We start from the raw sequence: 18,338 nt of genomic DNA on the forward strand, positions 1-18,338 counted from the left end.
ATGCCTGTTGATAAAATTTTGAAATCCTTGGGCTACAAGTTCCTCTCATCACTTGGTGAAGGCAGTTTTTCCACAGTCAAACTCTACTCGTCTCAGAGGCACCGCTGTAACGTGGCCATCAAAATCATGGACCGTAAAAAGGCCCCCATGGATTTCGTCGAAAAGTTTATGCCAAGGGAATTGTCAATTTTAGGACAAGTGACGCACGACCACATTGTCAATATGCACGAAATTATCGAGATGCCCGGTAGGCGAGTCGGTATCGTGATGGAAGCTGCTGAAAAAGATCTCTATCAGAAGATAATTGAAGTGAATCGTATCCCAGAAGACCAAAGCAAAACCTTGTTCTCTCAGATAGTCAGTGCTGTCAACTACCTCCACCAGATAGGCATCGTCCATCGGGACCTCAAATGCGAAAACATACTGTTGACAGCCCAAGAACAAGTAAAGATTACAGACTTTGGTTTCGCCCGCAGATGTCAAGACCCATCAGAGCTCATTAACACCTTCTGCGGTACTGTAGGCTATTATCCACCAGAAGTCATGATGAGAAGGCCGTATGACCCAAAGAAGTATGACATATGGAGCCTCGGGGTGATTCTATTCTGCATGGTGGCTGGACAGTTGCCGTTCGATGAAACCAGTCAGTTTCGACTTCTCCGTCTTCAGCAGAAACCTCTGGTTTATCCGGATGACGTTGCTGTTGGGGAACCATGTCGGGACTTCATCCATACTCTGCTCCAGGTTGATCCTTCCAAACGTCCAACCATTCAAGAAGTGGCAGAACATCAGTGGCTGAAGAACTAGAGCTAATAAAAAACAACTCTGTGCTAACTTATTATTATCGTTATTTTATTATTTCATTAACTGTCTTTACTGCTGAAAAACACAAATAGTTTGCTAGCTTATCATATTTTGCTTGTTTGCTACATTAAAATAATTAGGAAATAATGTTAGCATTTCGTTTTATCATTCGTCGGATGATACATCTATTTATAGCCTAGGCCTACTCATGTTTATATATGTATTTACCTTTCGCATAATTAGGAAAGTAATGTTTACAGTATCACTTTGCAAGAATGTTAATTTGTTAAAATTAATGTATTAACATGAACAAAACATTAGTAATACATTTGTTACTGTATTTGTTCATCTTTGTTAATGCTAGATTATCAAAAAAAATGCAGCTGTTGGTTCGTTCGTTTGTTCATGTTAGTTCACAGTGCTTTAACTGATTTTAACAAATAAAACATTGGACTGTAATAATGTATTAGTAAATGTTAACATTAACAAAGATTAATAAATGCTGTAGAAGTGCAGTGTAATGTTTCTTAATTCAGTAAAGAAACAGTTTTGTAACAAAACTTATTTTTTATTCACTTTCAGGTCGCGAGCAGGAACAGCAACAACACCTCGACTCTACTGCTTCTCAGTCTGCATACTCTACCGGTAAGTGTAATGCTTCTGACATCTAATGGTTAGTTTCTGTACTCACATCTACAACTACACTATCATTACATCCCCCTTCCATTAGACATAAAGAACAAGTTATTACAACTAATTGCTTACAGATTATTAGCTAACCACTGAGCAAACACTGCACACATTATACAAGATGTAGCCTAATGCATCAAACAACAATCTCAAGAATTATTTACATTGCAATCACAGTATTAATAATCAGCCGATTACATTTCCTTTTGACTTTTTCTTATATGAAAATTCAAATGTTTATGTAATGTTTAAGCAAAATTCACAGGTTAAGTCTATCAGGAGGCTTTACTGTGCGTTTCGATCTCCTCAGTGCAGGTGAATGCAAATCTCCTCATGCAAAAACTCATTTCTTTAGCTGGCTCTTTGTTATCCAGTACTGGAAGTGTTTCAGATGTTGTTGTTGTTGACTCTGCACAGTCTGTGTCACCTGTATATGTATCCACTAGTACTGTCTCTTTTGTTTTCAACAGACTTCTCCGATTTCTCCTCCTCATTTGACCATCCTCTGTCCTGACAGTGTAAGATCTTGGCTTCACCTCCTCCAGGACTGTGGCTCTTTTAGTCCAGGTACTGCAATCCTCAAGTCTTACCCCGGATTTCCACCAACTGCGGAACGGCTGCGGATCGGCTCCGTGCTCCGCCGTCCTTCAATACTCACCAGGTCCGGATTTGTTGCGGAACGGCTGCGACCATGACTGACAGCTGTAGTCACGAGGACCCACGAGATCTCGTGAATTCACCTATGATCGCGCGATATAAGTGCTGAATTGCTGCGGAGCTCTCCAACATCCGGCAAAAATAGAAGCTCTGCGTATCTGCTCCGGATCGCCGGAGTCGGAACGCAGCCGTTCCACAGCCATTCCGCAGTCAGTGAAAATACACACATTGACTTTAATGGAAACCTATTGACTCCGCCGCCGTTCCGGAGCGGATCCGCAGCCGTTCCGCAGTTGGTGGAAATTAGGGGTTACTGTTAGCCAGGGAAAACCCAGACAACTTCCAGCAAATTTAGATTTGCTCTGCAAGTAGTCTGGCAAAGAGCTCATTCAAGCCCATTTCTAATCCGTCGAAATCGATCCGTCCGATAAAGATGACGTAGTTGTATGTCCCAAAGCTTGCCTACTTTTTTGCTACACATTCAAAAGTAAATACCTTTTCTTCTCAAAAAGAGTACATACTTTTATGGCGTAGTGTAACTTAGGCGAATTGGGACGCAGCATATGGCTTTACACGATGACGATCGCTCTGATTGGTTTTAGGTCTATCCAATTGCGCCCAGAGGCATTTGAGCGACGTCCGTTGGTGACGCCCCTTTGGAAATGAGTTAGCTTTGCCAGACCCTAACTCAGTTACTACTGAGAATGGTCTGGTTTTAACCAGGCTAGGTTACTGTGTCATTTTTGGAGAGTGGTTCTAGGCTTTTTGATGCCTTGTCATAATTAGCTTTTTGTCTCCGTTTCAGGTGCTTTTGTTTTCTTTTCAGATATTTGTTCTTGTTTGGTGTTGCTAAGCAAGGAAGTGTGGTTCGTAATCTGCGCCCCATTCAGGATTTCTGGAGGAGACACACCGTGTTCTAGTGGAGCACGGTAATTCAGCAGAGGATATAAATAAATAAGGATCTGATTGGCTGTCCACTGCTTTCTTGAGTAGTAGCTTCACTATGTGTACTCCTTTCTCTGCCTTTCCATTTGACTGTGGATATAATGGGCTCGATGTCACATCTTGAAACCCATATTCCTCAGCAAACTTCTGGAAGTCTTTGCCACTGTAGCATGGCCCATTATAACTGCAAAGCACCTGCGGAATGCCGTGTCTTGCAAAGATGGATTTTATGTAGCAGCAGATGTATTGGGAAGCAATGCAATCTCTGGATAGTTTGACAGATAAGTCTATCACAAGCAAATAGTTTCGTCCATCCAGGAAGAATAAGTCAGTCCCAACTTTCTGCCATGGTTCATCTGGTGGATCAGTGATGATCATTGGCTCCTTCTGTTGCTTCGAGCAAGTATCACAGGTTGACACCATCCTGTCGATGTCTGCGTTTATTCCGGGCTAATAGATTGCAGTTCTAGCCCTTCTTTTACATTTCTCTGCTCCAAGGTGCCCCTCATGCAGTTTTTTCAACATTTCTTGTTGCAGTGACTGAGGGATAATGATCCTGTTCTGTCTCAGCAGAAGCCCCTTGACAACACTCAACTCTGTTCTGATGTTGTAGTACTGGGCACATTCTCCCCTAGGCCAACCTTCATTCAGATGTGTAATGACCAACTGCAGACATTTATCTTTCTCAGTCTCCACTGCAGTTTGTTTGAGTTTTGCATCTGTGACTGGAAGAGCTTCAGCTACCATGTTCACATGCCGAGTCAAATCAGCCTCTGTGGAACTTTCACATTTTCCACTCTGTTGCCAGAACTAGATACTTCCCTTGAGTGTACATTAGCTCCATATCATACCTCTGCAGTCGCATCATCAGTCGTTGGATTCTTGGAGACATTTGATTCGAGTTCTTTTTAATGATGGCTATTAATGGCTTGTGATCTGTCTCTGCCACAAATGTCGGTAAGCCGTGCACATAGCTGTGAAATCTCTCCACTCCATACACCAAACCCAGGCACTCTTTTTCTATCTGTGTGTATCGACACTCAGACGGAGTCATCGTTCGAGGCATATGCGACTGGCCTCCAATTTTCTCCCTCCGCCTGCAGTAGAACTGCACCCAGTCCATCTTTGGATGCATCTGTCGAGATCTTTGTCCTCTTTGTTGGGTCAAAGAACGTCAGCACAGGCTCTGTAGTGAGGAGAGTCTTTAGTCGTCCCCATTCTTGTTCATGAACAAGGGAACACTTCCCATAAATCCTGATGTACTCGTTACATCATAAGAAGAATGGCGTCTACGCTAATATTAGTCTCTCTGTTTATCCCGAGGTTTACCGGATCCAGGGCGTATCCAGATCTGATGAAGGACCTGCGCCTGGACGCGACGACAACACAGTCCTGAAGTGTCAACTAGTCTATCCCCTTTGAAGGCCTCCTTCCCTTCCCTTTACCTCTACAGATAAAGCGTTAGATAATTCCGGTTCGCGTGGCTACGCGGAAGCGATAACAATTCTGTATTATAAATTTTAAGGCTAGACAAGTATGTTTAGGGTTGGTTTGTAGGGAAGGACTATAGACTGTATACTGAATACTATAGACTGAACTCGTAATACGCATGTGCACGCCATCAGCGTTCTCACTGGTTCGCGTTTTTGAAGTTTGCGCAGAAAGAACTTAAGAGTTTTGTTAAAACGGTATCGTGTTAGAGGCTCTAAGTTAATAACTAATGATCGTTGCGACGGAAGTGAATCAATCAAAACTAACTTTAGCTGGACAATAACTTTATTCTAGAGCTGCTATAAACCCAAAACAATCTCTGTTACTTTAATTTCCTATTATCACTGTAAAGCCGCTTTGGAACAATCTACATTGTTAAAAGCGCTATATAAATGAAGATGACTTGACTTGACTTGACACCAGACCAGGACAAACTATCTGAGATTACTTCGAAGAGAGGTTTGGAATTCCACAGTGTGTGGGTGTTATCCATGGTTCTCACATCCCTGTATTAAATACCAATCAGATTTCCACAACGGAAACAGATGCTGTACACTGCACAACTTGTGTGAATTGTACATGGACGGATTTGTGCCAGAGTGGTGTGGCGATCGTGATAAAGATGCTCTGCAACAGTTGTTCATGCAGCAGCGATCATTTTAAGTTGTTGTTATATTGTGTTTGTTACAAATAAAATATCTGAAATGAAGATTTGGCGTAACCCTGTTTTGTGATTTGAATACAATTATTTATCCTAAATGGTACATGGTTACATCAGACAATATCAGATCAATAATTAATAGGCCATTTAAGCATACAGATAGAATACCGCAACTTTATTTTTTTTTAATAACATACAATTAAACAATCTTCTCACTACATTTAAATTAAATAAAAAATACTCAGCTCTACTGGTATGTCCTTTTTTTTAAATTGCAGTTGTAAGTATATGTCCAAGATGTTTTTAGATATGGTCACATAAGATATTTCTGATATTTGAATAGGACCTTATTTGCATCTCACCAACTTCTAATAGGCGGATATTACAGAATACAAAAGATGCCCATCAGACAGCCATTTAAATAATGTGCCCACCAATAAGCAAACTACAGAAAAACAGCCACAGAGTATTTAGATAAGAGTGTCATAATCTCTGAATTTCATGGACATCAATCATGATTGAGGAAAATGATCAGTTTTATTGTTTTGGGAGAACATTCTGAGGCTGAATATCCTCAAGCAATGGAGAAACTCATAAATTGCTCTATGAATGGTTAGGAAAGGTAAGTGGGTGACCAAAGTGTGTCTTTTAATGGCCCATGAAGATGGTGATATCTAGAGAGCAAGGTGGCCAAATGACAATATAATACAATTTAATGATCACAATTGACATTACACAAAATTGCCGAAACTTATTTTACACTATTTATTCATACATGCAATTTTATTATCATACAACAATTTATATGCTAAAAAAATATATCAATTGGTCGCTATGATTTTGTATGGTTAGAACTATTCAAATTTATTAAAAAAAATTCTACTTTTCCATTCTACTTGAACATAACAGCAATCAGTTTGGCAACATGAGTAAATAATTGCAATTTTTATTTTATTCCTTTGAAACTTACATCTTTATCCCTCATATTCATATCAAATTACCTACACTGACTAAAAGCTTTCACATTGCCCCTCAAACACATTCAATTAATTCAAATTAGATTCTATTTTGGGGGGAAAAAATACACCCACACAACAGATGAAACTGGTTAAAATTAGTTTTTATTATAATTATTAGCTGACAGAGCAGAAACAGATGAAAAAAAAAGTTTTTTTTGTATGTTTTTTTTCCAACAATTCATAAAAGAGATGCTACACGATGGCAGCATCCCGGGGGAAATGGAATGGTGTTAGTTGTCAGCAGTAGTCAGAACAACAGTCAGCTTTTGTGTCTGAAACACTACGCAGGCATTCGAGATCACTGAACGGATCATTCCGAGAAAATAAAAAGATGAATCGACTGAAGCAGACCTTACTAGATGTGTTTGTTGTACTGCGATGACTAAGGACCCGAGCTGTAGTATATAATATAACTGCTAAAATACAGAGCGTACTGCTAGCAAACCAAATCGGATGAAAGGAAAATAAGAGATGGTAAAAACAACATGACCACCACCTGACAGGTAGGACTCCGTTTCATTTAGCTAAGATTGTGTGCTACATTCAATAAGCAGAAATGCTTTCAACCCAAACATTTCCTTTAAGGAAAGATAAAGCCGTGACTTAAGCGGTACGACTTCCAACAGGATCTAAAATGGTATAGACGGGACACAAATGAATTGTGCTTTAGACAAAACTAAAATAAAAAAATTGCATTTATACACCCTAAATACAATCCAATCTTAAATTCACAACCCTTTGAAGCTATTTGGGAAGGAGCTAACAAGATTTCCTTCATCTAAAGTGACATTTATAAATAACACAACATCCAAATATTACCTAGATGCCGTTATAAGAAAGCCTAAGGGGGAGCACATCACAACGGTAACAAAGTGTAACGTAATATATCAATTGTTCCTGTAAGAAAAATAAAAATGAGCTACCGTCAGACTCATCTGATTAACAAATCGCACAAACATGAAGGTCTAGTAGTAGTAGTCCTGTTGTGGCTGCTGCTTTTTGTTAGTTACGTCCATCTCTGTAACCATCCCTGATGCACAACTCTTGGTTAAATGTCTTTTAGAAGCTTATGAAGAAAAAAAAGAAACAACCCAAAGTATTTAAAAACACACACACTACACCAGCAGATGTATAACCACCTCAACAGTATAACAATTCCTTAAACTTGTAGCCTTTAAAAAAGGCCATTTTGAAAAGGGTGGAATGAGTCCACAGTGAAGCTAAAAACAAAACAAAAAAAGCAATGTATTGACATCAAATACACAAACATACACTTTCATATCTGTTCATGAGACGCTGTGGGGCAGAAAAGTGATTGGATAGCATGGTCCACAAAAAGGTCAATCCGTGGCGTCACGCAGGATCTCTCCGGTCCTGTGTCCTCCACTTCCTGTGGGTAAGTATGTCCATGAGTCTCTGAAAACGCTGAACGGAGGCTTTAGTTTCACATAATGGAGGAATTTCTCCACCTGAAGGGCCGTAAATTGAGAGTTGCGGGTGATATCGCCACCATGAATGTGTATTAGATCACTAAAGCCCATTGGGTAATGGAGAAATTCAGTAGATGGATACAAAGGCCTGTAGAAAAGGTCCTTGTGTCTCCTTGATCTCTGATCCCGGTACAGTTCTTCTCTAGGACACTTGGCCTATGGGGTCTTACCTTAGACTGTACAACTAAGGGTCTCGGAACGCAGGAGAAATAGAGAGAAAATATAATATTTTTTTTATTTTATTATTGCTTAAGGGCTGGTTGTCTGATACCGATAACCGACCAGATGTCCAACAAGACAGGACTATAATTGTGTGAATATTTAGGGTGATTTGATCAGGGCACTACTTCCATGTGTTTGCCGTTTGGGAAATGGAGCGGGAAGGGATCATGTCCAAGAGGTACTCTCGCTGACGGTCCACCGGAGACGTCGTCCTGTGCACGGACAGACTGGGGTTGACATAAGCCATGGTGACACCTGTCGGGTGAAGAATGTGAAGTGGTTAATGATGATTCATTTCGAAAGGTTGACCAAATACATATCTGCAAGATTTTTTTGAACAAAGACAGTTTGAAGACTGTTAATGACTGCACTGGAAGCTAGCTTTGCCTTTCAAAACAGGGTTGTGAGGTAACAGTGTTGACAGTTTGATATTTACCTAGCAATTACTAGCCCTATGCTAAAGGTCATGACACTACATGTTGTTTATTAGAAAAACAACAGCTGATATTTTTTTACCAATACCCATTTTTTCCAATAATCAATTGTTTACTATGCAAAATTCATGATAACAGGGTTGAGGAATTTAAGATTTTCAGTTTAACATACATAATAACGCAAGAAAAGGTACAGAAGTGTGGAAAGGATGATGCCATTTGAGTTTTTAATGAATTGAATAATACTGAATTTTAATAAATCGACAGTTGTGACGGTAACAGGATTGACATTTTAAGATCGTCCACTTCTTGCACATTTAATAATGTAAGATAAAGTAGTTAAAAAAGAGAAGAGACATTTACTTGTCCATAGTTAAAAAAGATGACAAACTGTTTTTTAATAATCAAAAAGTACCAAATGAAAGGATGATGTCATATGATGGTTTTTGATTCATTGAAAATCACCGATTTTTTTTTAAGAACTGATAGTTACAATGGTAACAGGGTTGCAGTTAGTGATAAAAGACGTTTACTTTTCCATGTTGAAAGGATGTCATGACATGATTGTTTTGAATAATAAAATAATACAGAACTGTAATAATCAATAGTTATGGTGGTAACAGAGTTGACAACTTAAAATTGTCAATTTTTTACATACCAAAAAATTTAATAATAAAATAAAATACAATAAAAAAAGTTATAAAAAAAGAGGACATTTACTTATTAAAAGTATGATTATTGTTAAAATTCTGTACTATTACGTTCATCAAAATACAAAAAACAAAACAATATACAGAAGTCAACATTTTAAGTTTATCAAAGTTGTCCTAAGACAAGAAAGGGTATTGTTCAAAATTTGATGAAAAAACTTTGATGAAAGGTTTTGATCCACTTTAAATGTTGACTACTGTATATATATATATATATATAAAAAAATTAAATATACTGGATTTTTGTGTTAAGAAAAATGTGTCACATGTATATTGACGGGCACTTTTGGCCCATTTTTGTATGTTTGCCCTTTGCAGTATCAATCAGCTACTGTACACCAAAATAGGTGCGCAGATACAGGAAAAGGATACAGGAAAAGAGGAGACAGGAAGGGGCAGACACTTTTTTAAGTAGGCATCATCTACCTGTGGTGCCGCTGTTCTGTTTCCTCCAGGTATTGGTGTTGGGGTTGCTGCTGCTGGAGCCCTTTTCCCCCGCCCTCACGGCATGCTTACCTGGCCTGCTGACCAGCGCTGCGGCCGTGACAGCGTTCTGGAGCTGAGAGGACGTGGAGAAGCTGTGGCTCACCCCGCGTGCGCCCGCGCTCACTGCCTGCTGTATGCTGCGGGACAGCTGGCCTGGAGTCTGGGGGGGGGGGACCATGTTAAAAATCAGAAAAAAGCTATGTTATGGACACACACCAGCCGAGCTAGGAGTATCCATCACCTGCTTAGTGGTGATGGTGTGGTAGCGACCGACCGTCGTCCCTCTGTTGGTCTGCTGGGCCAGCGACGTGCGCACCTGCTTGTACTGCGGAGACACCAGCACGTGTTCGGATTTAATCACCGGCGAGGATGAGGAGGACGAAGATGAGGTGGTGGTGGTCTTGGAGACGGGCGAGGAAGAGACCTGCTGCAGGATGCGCTGCTCGATCTCCTGCTCCTGCTGAAGGGCTTTGACGAATGCGGCCTTCAGGCGGCTGGTGTGCTCGGCCTTCAGCACCTTCTTCTGGTTGGAGCTCATGCAATGCTCACACAGGATGGAGCCGTTGCTTTTCTCCTGCCTCCAGCGAGAGGTGAAGTCTGTCTGGCACTGGGAACACTTAAAAGGCTCCTTGAGTGCCGGGGTTGATGCAGATTCAGTCTGCGGCTGCTTACCTGGAAAGAAAACAAGTGACATTAGCATGGTATAGTTTCACAGCTCATGCATGTGCTTTTCTAGGCTGTACCCACTTTTAGCCAGTGTGTCTAGCAGGTTCTGCACCACCATCTCCAGCCCCACCAGGTAGATGAACTCATTATTGGCCGCCGAGGGCAGGAAATTGAGCTCTGGTGCTGGAGGTTTAGGTGGTGGGATCTCAAGGAGGGTTTTCTCCAACTGTTTCCGTAACGCAAGTTTGGCGGCGGCCTGCCGGCTGGCGGGAGAGTCGTTGGAGTTGACAGTTGAGGTGCTGCTGCCCAGACCGGACTGAGAGGTCTTCAAACCGGTTGAAGAGGCCTGGACATGAGAAAACATGACAGTGAGATGATTTCTAGAATATCAGTTCATCAAGACAAATTTGATGTTGTACACAGAAATATACAAAATATCTTTCATATTGCAAGCATTTTTGTTCTTTCATAAAACCTTTTGTTCATAGCATACTTCATGAAGCATATACATTTTTATTATGGCATTTATATATAAAATATATATATATAGTTTGTATAATATAGCTACTATATCTAAGCATATAATAGCAAAACCTTTTTATGCTGTATTAAATATAATATATATATATATATATATATATATATATATATATCACACACACACACCAAGTTATAGTAGCTTTGTGTACATACAATAAAATATTTATATACTACTAATACAATACATCTATATATCCATATCTATCTATCTATCTATCTATCTATCTATCTATCTATATATATATACTTACTAGTATTTACTAGTTTTTAATATTACAATTAAAATAATGTAAAACGTATAACAATGTATACAATTATAAAATGTAAAAATGTAAATGTTCTAATACTATAATAGCAAAAATGTATATTATAAATTGTATATGCTTCTAGTTAGTAGTTTAATAAAAAAAAACTATATTATTAAAAATGAATAAAAATCATTTCAAATAAATGTATAAAACTAAATGTTTTAATATTATACTTAAATATTACTAAATATTAAATTAATATACTCATTAGTAGCTGTAATTGTAAAAATACAATATAAAATATTTATAAATAATACACCCATATAATATAAAACACACATAAATATTAAAATATTATTTATAAACATTTAGCGTAATAAATATTTGTATAAATATATAATAACTGTAAATCAACAGCAAGTGAATGACAGTGACCTGTGAGACCAGGACGTTTGTGCCGCCTACACTGGCGACCCGGATCAGGCCCTGCTGAATGATCCTCTGGCCCTGCACCTGCACACTGGGTACAGAGGTGCGTGCGCCCAGCAGGAGAGGAGGAGGACCAGACCCCGAGTGCTGGTGCTGCTGCTGCCGTAGGGTCGCGATCTGCTGCGGGGTCACTGCAATGGGCTACAACACACAATCGGCAAAGAAAAGGGATTCGTTTCAAAGCTAAAGCGGTTTTGTTTTTGTTTTTAAGATAGCAAAAACTATGCATACCTGTGAGCCTCTGACTAAGGGTGGCATGACTACGGAGCCGTGCTTGGAGACCTGCGCTCCACCTCGAACCAGAGGAGGAGGAATGACTGTCCCTGAGTTTCGGTTGGAGACCTGAAATCAACCCACGTATTTAAGTCTCAGTAGCTCTTCACTCGTAAAAACATGTCCTGTGTGACTGAATGGCACTGACCTGAAGGGGTCCTTTAGTGGATGAGATGCTGCCCCTGACGAGAGGTGGAGGAGCAGCCACAGAATTGGTCGACTGCAAAACAGAAAAGGTCAGTTTTATACCTCAAACAACTGGATTCGACTAGAAAGGCATTATTTGTTGTTGTGTTCTGTTCATCTTACGTTTCTTTTAAACCCGTTACCTTTTGCACAACGTCTTTTTGTGTCTGACTCTGCCGGAGTTTCTTCAGCAGGACGAGTTTGGCCTCCTGCAGACGCAGTTCTTCTTGCAGCTGCTTTATGATGTGCTCCCGTTCTGCCGGGCTGCTTTTCTGCACGTGCCACGAAGAAGGAAAGTCACGTTAGCGAGTGAACGGGGCGTTTAAAGCATGAAGTCTGTGTGAAAAACTTGATAAGTCGCGTCAAAAAGACATGACATTGTTACCATTAGCATCTCGGTATCTGTCTTCTTAAAACTGTAGCTGACCCCATTCATACAAGGACTAGAAGGCTCATTGTCTGACAAAACAATGACATCATCATCTGGCGTCGAAGGTCGCTCTTTCTTTATGTCGCTGAGAGAGACAGACGGGAAAACATGAGTCAAGGCTGAAAACATGATGTTAAATACCTGAATATTCAGATTGTGAAGTACATAGAGCAGAGTACTTCCTCCCACAATGCAATAAACTTTCTAGACTCAATGTTTGCTCATACTACCAAAGAGTTTTATTAAAAGCTGGATTAAATATGCTAAATATTGTCTTTATTATTTTGTAATCAAAACTGGATAAATTTTATATAACAATAATGGTAATAATAACAACAATTATTATTTGTATTATTATTATATAAAGGAAATATTTTGCATTTATAATCCATTTATCATAATAATTTTAAGTTTGTTATTATTGTTTATTATTATGATTTCTTTCCTCCAAATATTTTCTTTATTTTATATCATAAAAACCCAACAATGATGATTATTATTAAACAAAATAAAGGAAATATTTTGCATTTATAATCAATTTAGTATTATTATAATTATAAACAATTTATGTTTGTTATTATTTTCTTTATTCATTATTTCTGATTGTATTTTTTATTTCTTTATTTTCAGAGATAACTACAGGAAGCCAACATGCTGATTTACATCATGACAATGTAGTGTACTATTGTTTGAAACGTTTAGCATTGTTTGACTGATTATTTAAATCAAATCAAATCAAATCAAGTATATTTGTATAGCGCTTTTCACAATACAGATTGTATCAAAGCAGCTTCACAGTATTAAACAATAGTATATTTACAATAGTATATATATATATATATATATATATATATATATATATATATATATATATATATATATATATATATACATATTATAAAACTAAGTATGCAGTATATACTATATTAGTATATATATATATATATAGGCCCACTGCTCCTCACCTAAAGCTGCATTTCCTGCACTGCCCACTAGAGGTCGTCCTATGACCTCCGTTTGCACATTTGTTTAAAAAAAAGAAAACAAATGCTCTTCAAGGAAGCGGCGCAAGAAGTTTTAGAAAGTCTCTTGACACGAAAATGAAACATTTTCACGCTTAGATTAAACACAAGCTGCTCTGAGTTCAAATCAGCCATAAGGAGCAATACGAGAGCGGTGTCACGTTGACGACTTGTAAGGACAGTAGTGCTGTACCCAGAGTAGGTCTACGGCCCCTCCTGAGGGACGACAGAGGAGGAGGAGGAGGAGGAGGAGGAGGAGGAGGAGGGGGATGGGATGGCTAGCGTCCAGGCTATTGTGTGTACTCCGTCCTCAACTTTCACTGCAGACAGGGTGCTCGCATATCAACAAAGACACCTTCTTTCATGCTTCTGCTCCTGCCTCCGATAGGAAATCTGCTGCTTATAGGATAAGGGTCAAGTACTAAACATATCGCAACAACACACTCGTCAATAGTGAAATTGGCTTCTTGGGAGGCAACTGTAGCAACTGCTTTTTCTGAAGACAACAAGTTAATGTTTGCCCGCTGACAATGCTAGGGTGTTCTAGGTTGTTTTTAGGCCTTTGTTAGGGTTTTCTGAATGGACGCATACTGGTCTAAAGAGCGTATTCCCCAAGTCCTTCTGGTCCCTAGATATGCTTGAAGTTCCCTTATACCGAATTTTGTTTGTGCATTTATATCGCTCGCTAAGCTAAAATTGCCTCCTGAAGTAAGAACATGCAAAAACAAACACTCACATGTTTGCATGCTAATGTGATGCCAATGTGTTGTTTCATGATATAGTGTTCTAGGCTGTTGTTAGGGCGTTGCTAGGGTTTTCTGAGTGGATGCATACTGGTCTAAAGACTAAAAAGTCATTCTGGTCCCTAGATATGGTTGAAGTTCCTTAGTACTTACTTTTTTGTGCATATTATCACCATCTAAGCTCAAATGTGCAATTCCAATTGCCTCAAAAAGTTGGGAAAGTAAAGTATGCACACTTCAGAATCTTGCCTGAAGTTGGCAATTTCGGATGCCTTTATTCCCTATAGTCTCCAAGTCATACTGGTCCATAGTTTCTTCATACTGTGTGTGTGTGTGTGTGTGTGTGTGTGTGTGTGTGTGTGTGTGTGTGTGTGTGTGTGTGTGTGTGTGTGTGTGTGTGTGTGTGTGTGTGTTTTATTGCCCACTAAGCTAAAATTCAGATTCCCTCAAAGTAACGGCACACAAAAAACTGCACATTTTGACGTATCTTTCATTTCTCAACAAGTGTGGCAACAAGCACTGTACCCTTTTCATCAGGCAGCAGACGAGATGAGGAAGAAGGGTCAAGTAAACGTTCCTAAAGTACGGCCCATTCAAGTAAAAGGACAGGAAGAAACAAAACACATCCATGGGCAGCACTTCAGTTTCCTTAAAAGCAAATCGACCAATTAAATCAATCCGTCAAAACACAACATGCCCAGGTTTACTGGAACCACTGAGGTTCTTCATGGGAGTTTATCTTATGACGTGCACAACCAGAATTTCACTAGAAGTGACTTTATATCACTTCCTGTGTATTAACCAGCACCAACAAGATCACGTGATGCAAGAATTTCCCTCTGGTCACATGACTCACACCCTCCCTTTTCTTTAACTGTTCCTGGCAGTGTGGAAACCATGGCAACGGCCGGTTCAAACCAGTTTGTGACATAGGCCTCGTTTTGCAAAGTCAGTCAGGGTTCAGGTACGACGGGGAAAGTGCTTCGGACGGCTGCTTCTTTCTTTTTTTGAAGTGGGGCAGCGTGCTACCCGAGGGAAGACTGACGTGCTGAGCAAGCGCATACTCGAGTGTGGTCTTTGGGAAGAGTTGAGCATATGACGGTCGTGTTTGTGGAGTGTGACATCTTTCAACTCAACTTTCTGCCCCTCCCCCATCCCGCATGGCATCAGGCCACCTCCTTTGTCCTTTATCATGAGCTCGACTCTGCTTCATTGCAACTTCTGTTGCTTTTTACATTAATCATGTAGTCACAAACAAATAGGAATTGCTTTCGGTTTATCATGCAATGAGTTTAACAATCAAAACAAACTTCGAGACTAACTATCAAGGTGCATTATTTGCCATTTGGAATATTTTTTACCATTTCAAGATCTTTTTTTATTATTAATTGATTCATGGTCACTTAGCAACCAATGATAAAAACCATTAAGAATAGCTTTGCAATAAGAAACGCAAGAAATCTACTTTAATGAATCTCTTGAGAAGAAAATCATCATACTGGAATGATTTCTGAAGGATCATGTGACAGTGAAGACTGGAGTAATGATGCTGAAAATTCAGCTTTGATCACATGAATAAATTACATTTTAAAATTTGATTTTTTTAATTGCAATAATAGTCAAAATATGACTGTTTTACTGTATTCTTGATCAAAAGAATTATTTAAAAAAACATTTGAAATCAACCTGACCCTAAACTTCTGAATGGTAGTGTTAATTATTAAACTAGAATAATAAATTCTGCAAAATTAACTAAAGCTATTTAATTGAACCTTGCTGTAAAATGGTACCATATTAATATTCAAACGTTCTCCCATTTATGCACTTAGCCTTTTATCTGCATCACAGAAAAATCAAGTAAAAAACTTATTTCACATGGTTTTTTGCATGGTTTCTGACTTTATACATCCCAAGCTGTTATTTTTCAATGTTGGACCAAATTCGTGGAATTCAAGTTAAACTCGAATCGTACGCATGGTATATAAACGAGGCCTCAAAACCAGCAAAGCAAAAGCGGCACCAGACTGAACTCGGGCCGTTCTCTTTTGCATCTACTTGATACCTTGTTTACTTTGCATTTAGCAGATGCTTTATATTCAGAACTACTAGCAGGAAGTCTCAGCGGAGCAGCCTGAGGTTAAAAGCCTTCGGCACGAACACAAAAGAGAAACGGCTGGATCAAGATCACGCTAATTCTCCAGTTCACAGGTCACGACTACCTAAGACCCGCTTTGGTGTTAGCAGCTTTGTTATTTCATTAAAGGAGTTTTGGGAATAAAAATACACTCTTATGTTCGACCTGTGGTCTACCTCTTAGATGTGCTCATGTCCACAGGCTCGTCGCTGGTCTGGACCTCCACCTTGATGGTGGCCTTCACCTCCCCAGTCCGCAGCATGTTAGCCATCTTGTTGGCCTGTTCACTTTTGGTCTTCAGTCCATCTACAGCTCCCAGTTCTCCTCTCTCCAGCTTGACCTTCTTCAAGTCGGCCTCCGAAGCAGGGGCATCTCGCTCCAGAGCCCGCTTCTGACTACGAGTCTGACGCACCGCCTCTTCCGACATCTTCTCACCTGTAAAACAACATCACAGAGTCAAGCATATTCAGACTATTATATTATATAGTGTCATTTGTCTTAATGACAAATAATATGTACACACAAGTGCTAAACCAAATGAATGCATATTTTACACAATATTTGGTCAATTCACAATTATGCTTTTTTTTCAACAATATTGATAAACTTAGTAAATGATAATAAGTAGAGAGCGTTCACACAGGTGTTAAGTGGCGTTCACACAGGATGTGAACTGGATCATCTGATGCCAATAATCTAAAACTGTACAATACAATGACTAAAAACAATATCAATATACATGTATATGGTTCATGATTTTCCCATTTGTTGAGATTGAACTCACAACTTATAGGTGAAAAAATATTTTAGAGTAGAAATGTATATTTTCACTTTAGAAAAATCCTTTTTTTTTTAAAAAACATGCATTTCCAAGCCTGGAAACTACAATTTCCAATATTTCCACCAGGATTCTTAGGAACATCACTCCTTTTTCTTGATGCGTCAACTTTAAACTTGTTTGAAAAATCATTTAAAACAATTAAATTGGTCAAGTGACTTTTATAATTTAAGACATTTATAATGTCTTCTATTTCCAATAAATGCTGTTCTTTTGAACTTTGAAATCTATCACTAATACATAAAACATTATACCATATCAAGAACCCAGATTTCACTCTAGGACAATAAATTATTTTGGTACTTACAGCCAAGAATTCAACACATGAAACATCAAACCATGTTTATCTCACTGATCCCAAATTGAAAAACAGAATAAAATGATATAAAAGGAATAAATAGGCCTATGCACAAAATTTACTTCACCTAATTAACAAAACAAGAGAAAAAAAAAGGTGAGACAAGTAGCGTATGCTGAGTTTCGGTTCATGTTTTGCTCCACAAAAAAGAAAAACGAGACAGCAGGAGGCACATCCTGTTTGTTTTGTTTATTTTACAAAAGCATATGGTTTTGTTTTTATTGTGAGATTAATACACAAATAAAAGTAAACCGTTTCGAATGGGGTCTTACTTTATCCATATGACCATAAATGACGGATGCCTCACGCGCACAACATATAAGCTCTAGCAGTGCTAACTTGACATCGCAGGCTGTTCATTATCAAAATAAAAGTCAACCAAACATATAAAAAGTTACACTGTGCTCAATTTAAATTAGTACATTAATACTTTATATTATAAATTAATACTAAATTAGTCCTCAGTACAATCTGTGCATGTGAAGGATGATGTTTTATGTCGATACTAATACGCGAGTGAGGTACAAAGCCTAGTTTCCATAATAAGTTTAGCATCCAAACACATCGCGAATGTAAGCATTTGGATTTGTGCCGAATGAGAGAGGCTACGTGAGCCCAACGGCGGTTTCAGTTTTACTTTAAATGAATTAGTTTTGGCTTAAGATTATATAGCCACTTACATTTTTCATTCTTGTTCTGTTCTGAATACCACTACATTTAAAGGTGAACTAAGTAACTTTTTTACCTTAACCGAACAGCTTCGGAGTCATTGGAATAGTTATATGACTTTTTTCAGGTTGAA

The 18,338-nt window shown here is 38.8% G+C and overlaps 2 protein-coding genes across 10 annotated transcripts in view; one reads left to right on the top strand and one right to left on the bottom strand.

Moving 5' to 3' along the window:
• Nucleotides 1-807, top strand: tssk6 (testis-specific serine kinase 6; the record flags this gene model as incomplete). The annotated part of the gene is made up of 1 exon (XM_084118486.1): nucleotides 1-807. The coding sequence occupies one exon, from the start codon at nucleotides 1-3 to the stop codon at nucleotides 805-807; it is 807 nt and encodes a 268-aa protein (XP_083974612.1).
• Nucleotides 808-6,351: 5,544 nt separating this feature from the next.
• The window catches only part of gatad2ab (GATA zinc finger domain containing 2Ab), a 29,563-nt gene continuing 17,576 nt past the window's right edge, over nucleotides 6,352-18,338 (bottom strand). For 7 of the 9 annotated variants that reach the window (XM_084117514.1, XM_084117512.1, XM_084117518.1 and 4 more), the window contains 10 exons: nucleotides 16,517-16,775; nucleotides 12,397-12,526; nucleotides 12,155-12,283; nucleotides 11,974-12,045; nucleotides 11,784-11,894; nucleotides 11,499-11,693; nucleotides 10,357-10,621; nucleotides 9,851-10,281; nucleotides 9,550-9,769; nucleotides 6,352-8,234 (listed from right to left, as the gene is read on the bottom strand). In XM_084117514.1, the coding sequence (XP_083973640.1) occupies nucleotides 8,101-8,234; nucleotides 9,550-9,769; nucleotides 9,851-10,281; nucleotides 10,357-10,621; nucleotides 11,499-11,693; nucleotides 11,784-11,894; nucleotides 11,974-12,045; nucleotides 12,155-12,283; nucleotides 12,397-12,526; nucleotides 16,517-16,775 (1,946 nt within the window). In that variant the 3' untranslated portion in view covers nucleotides 6,352-8,100. The remainder of the gene's footprint in view (nucleotides 8,235-9,549; nucleotides 9,770-9,850; nucleotides 10,282-10,356; nucleotides 10,622-11,498; nucleotides 11,694-11,783; nucleotides 11,895-11,973; nucleotides 12,046-12,154; nucleotides 12,284-12,396; nucleotides 12,527-16,516; nucleotides 16,776-18,338) is intronic. The other 2 variants (XM_084117513.1, XM_084117520.1) reach the window with 1 other exon arrangement.

Source organism: Abramis brama (genome assembly GCF_963993115.1).
Source record: "Abramis brama genome assembly, chromosome: 6".
Taxonomy (NCBI): Eukaryota; Metazoa; Chordata; class Actinopteri; order Cypriniformes; family Leuciscidae; genus Abramis; species Abramis brama.